The 3,440-nt window shown below is 45.1% G+C and overlaps 1 protein-coding gene across 5 annotated transcripts in view; it reads right to left on the bottom strand.

The window, feature by feature from the left end:
- Positions 1 to 2,506, bottom strand: part of TNPO3 (transportin 3) — a 92,388-nt gene extending 89,882 nt beyond the window's left edge. For 2 of the 5 annotated variants that reach the window (XR_006787648.1, XM_045855658.1), the window contains exon 1: positions 1,996 to 2,506. Coding sequence is in view for 1 of the 5 variants with exons in the window: in XM_045855658.1 (XP_045711614.1) it covers positions 1,996 to 2,115 (120 nt within the window). In the remaining 4 variants the exon portion in view is untranslated. The remainder of the gene's footprint in view (positions 1 to 1,995) is intronic. The other 3 variants (XM_045855660.1, XM_045855661.1, XM_045855659.1) reach the window with 3 other exon arrangements.
- Between the last annotated feature and the right edge of the window lie 934 nt (positions 2,507 to 3,440).

The raw sequence follows: 3,440 nt of genomic DNA, 5'->3' as shown, positions 1-3,440 counted from the left end.
CTGGCTATGTCCCTTCAACTGAAAACTACTACTTAAGGCAGCCAACTCCATACTCTTCTTGAGAGTTCCAGTAACCACTCTCTTCCCTACCCCTTCCAGCCCATGGATGTTAACAATTTGGCTACAGGTTACAACTACCTCTTTAGGTACCACATCTTTATAAATAGTACCTTTATAAAAGAAACCCTCCTCAAACTATCCTATTTCAAGTGTGCCAACTGTCCTGTTGGGACCCCATGTGATGAGTTGGTGAGGATGAGGATGATGACATAAAGTTGTCACACAGGGCAGAGTAAAGTAATATGAGAAAAGTGACTACCATTTAAATAACAATTGCGGCCCTGGCCAGTGTGGTTCAGTTGGTTGGGCACCATCTAGAAAACCAAAAGGTCAATAGGTCAGGGCACATGCCTGGGTTGCAGGCTTTGGTACCCAGTGGGGACACATGCAAGAGGCAACTGATGTATGTTTCGATGTTTCTCTCTCACATTGGTGTTTTTCTCCCTTTTCCTCCCTCTCTTTCCCTCTGTCTAGAATCAATAAAAGAGACTAAATAAATAAATAACAACGAATGTATTTTGAGCTCCATGTCCCAAGAAACTTTTCTTAGCTCTTTGCAGGTATTTATTCATTTAATCACGACAAGCACCCTATGTGACAAGCAGAGATTTTGTCTGGTTCATTCCCACATGCCAACGCCTAGCACAGTTTCAAGAACAGGGTAAGCACCCAAACACTGATTTAGAATACACACAACAATAAGCAAGTTTAGTAGGGAAGGGCTGACTTTTGGTATGGTGTAGCATTTCTCCTATTTACTTTGAAAACTATATAAATCAGGAACCTCACTCCCCAGATCACAAAACTAACTCTAAATAAGACCATATGTGAATGATTTTTCTTGTGCAGCCTACAGTGAGTCCTATTCTTTTATCTTCCCATAAGGTTATCCAGGACTTGAGTTCCCAACTGCTTTTTTTTTAAGTGTAATATTAAAAGTTACAAGTTTTTATATATTATGCACTTGCAGCCTATGCTGATTTAAAACAGCAGAGCACCTTTAAGCATCAGTTATTACGTAGTTTTTTTTTAAAGAGCAGGGGGCAATTTTTTTTATAAAATGCATAAATAAGAATGGTAAAGCCAGCAAGATCAAGTACACACACTCACACAAAAATAAAGCACAGCAAAGGTATGAAGATTAGAGAAGGAAACTTAAGACAGTGAATCAATGAAAGAATGGAGAAATACAATAGGTATAAAAGTTTGTGATTAAACCCCTCACTGGATGCTCACAGTTACATGGAATAATCAAGGAAGCTGTGATACCCACATCCTAAAAACAACCGATAAGACAAGGATAGAGAACCAATATGCAGCAAAATAACAACTCCAAAGATTTTTTGAAATCAGGATTGATGTTCTTTATCTTAAGATTACCTTACACTCCAAAACACTGGCAAATTTTACCTGTAAAAGAATCCAGACACCTGAGAAGTTTCGAGAATAAAGAACTCAAACTAGAGGGAAACATCAGCAAGAAGAGTGAGGTGTAAGGCTACCACTGGGAAGGAATTGCCAGGCGCAACACTTGGACACCGAAGGGAGACAGATAAAGACATCCTTAAGTGGAAGATGGAGAATGACTGGGGCTAGATTTGGTTGAAGGAAGACAAAACCAAAAGGCCGTGCCTAAGAAGCAAGTAGCAAGAGTAAAACTTAAAGAGGAGTACATGATGCCATAGTAAAGTGTAGGACCTACCAATCAGAATCTACGGGGTGGGGAAAGGGCCAGTTCGCGACCAGCCAGCTGCGACTTCTTTCCAAAAAGCCGCGTAGCTAGCTGTAGCTTCTCAGCCCCACCCCGCGGGAAGCAGCTCCTCCCGGAGGAGGACCTCACGAGGCCAACCAGTGGGTTCAGGCTCCTGCTCCAGTTCAGTTCCCACCCCGCCCTTTCCCCCCCGCGGGGCAGAACGGCCTCTCTGGGCCCCTTACCGAACGCTGCAGCTCTCCGAGCCAAAACGAGGCGCGCTCCTTTCCGCTGGGATCTGGGTCGTGGTAAAGCGCCTGCACTGCCTGGTACACGAGCTGTAATGTTGGCTTTGCCCCTTCCATGGTAGGGGCGGTGGTGGCGGCAGTGACGACTCTGGCTCTTCTCCGAGGCTTCTCCGGTTGCTCCGCTTTCGTGCTTCCTTACTGTGTTGTCCTCGGCCGCTCCCCGACTGGCGCCATCTCCTCTTTGGCCGTTACCAGAGCAGAGGGGTCCCCGGTGGAAGTTGCCCCCTCGGAAACAGGGGTTAGATCGTACTCAGGTTCCTGGCCCTTTTCCCGATCTTCCCAGTAGACTTCAGACTTCTGAGTCCGGACGCCGGTTCTCGCCTCCGCACCCCGCTGACTGGTCCTCAGAAGTGTGTCCCAGCACCAGACAAACCACGTTTGTCTCAGTAACGTATCTAAACCGCGTTAACCCGGACCGGAAACGGCACCACGGCTACCTTTAGCACACTTCCGCCTGGTGCAGTGCAAACGGCCTCCTTCCTGGCACGCCTCTTCGGGTCTACCCGCCCTCTCCCGGAAGTGGCCCTGCCGGGCAAGGAGCCGGAGATGAGTGCTCCCAGGTGATTGTCTCGGTTCCTTGCGTCCGACTGGATCTTTAGAACTCACTTGTATCCCATACCTGAGCCGCTCTCCTCCTCTTGACAATGAATCCGAAGTGTTTCCTCTGCACTCTGATTTTTCCATCCCTCTCCAGAGAATTCTTCCTGACCCTAGTGGCCAAAACACGTCAATTCAACCATCCAACGCGTGCCCACTGTACTGGAAATCCAATGACTTAAAAAAGAGGTTTTCTGTGTTGACTGTAGTGGAGGAGACAGACAGGTAATCAAATAACTGTTGTACAAACCTGAAATATGTGTCACGTTGAAATAAATTCAAAATGCCTGGAATCCCTGTTCAGCCCCCTTTCCACTAAGTTCTGATACCCAAAAGGGTATTTCTGTTGCTCAAGACACGCTGAACTCCAGAGTATTTGCATACATCTTTAAGGTCGTTCCCACATTGAAAATTGTATTTTTGTGTGTGCCTTTCGGAATCAAAAATACATGGTCTAACAGTTCTGAATAGCAGTATGTTAAAGGATTTCCCAACATTGTTGTTATTCCTTGGCAATAACAAATGCTACTATTTAATGTGTTTACAATGTGCAAAGCACTTCAGTTACAAGATCTCAATTATCCCTACTATGCCAATTAAATCGCCGTGTTAAGGAACAAGACGTGGGTAATGTAATTTGCCCAAGGTTACACAGTTTTTAAATGAAAATAAGCATTTGACTCCAAATGAGTTTCACTCCAAAGCCTGTTACATAGTACAGTCCCTATCATTCTGTTATTTAATTTGTTTCTGAATTGTTATTCTCAAGGGATTTTCACTGCCAA

This window comes from Phyllostomus hastatus, unplaced genomic scaffold (assembly GCF_019186645.2).
Source record: "Phyllostomus hastatus isolate PE091 unplaced genomic scaffold, TTU_PhHast_1.1 phas_scaffold_114, whole genome shotgun sequence".
NCBI classification, from domain to species: Eukaryota; Metazoa; Chordata; class Mammalia; order Chiroptera; family Phyllostomidae; genus Phyllostomus; species Phyllostomus hastatus.
Note: the sequence above shows the minus strand (reverse complement) of the source record. Positions and strands in the feature narration are given on the sequence as shown.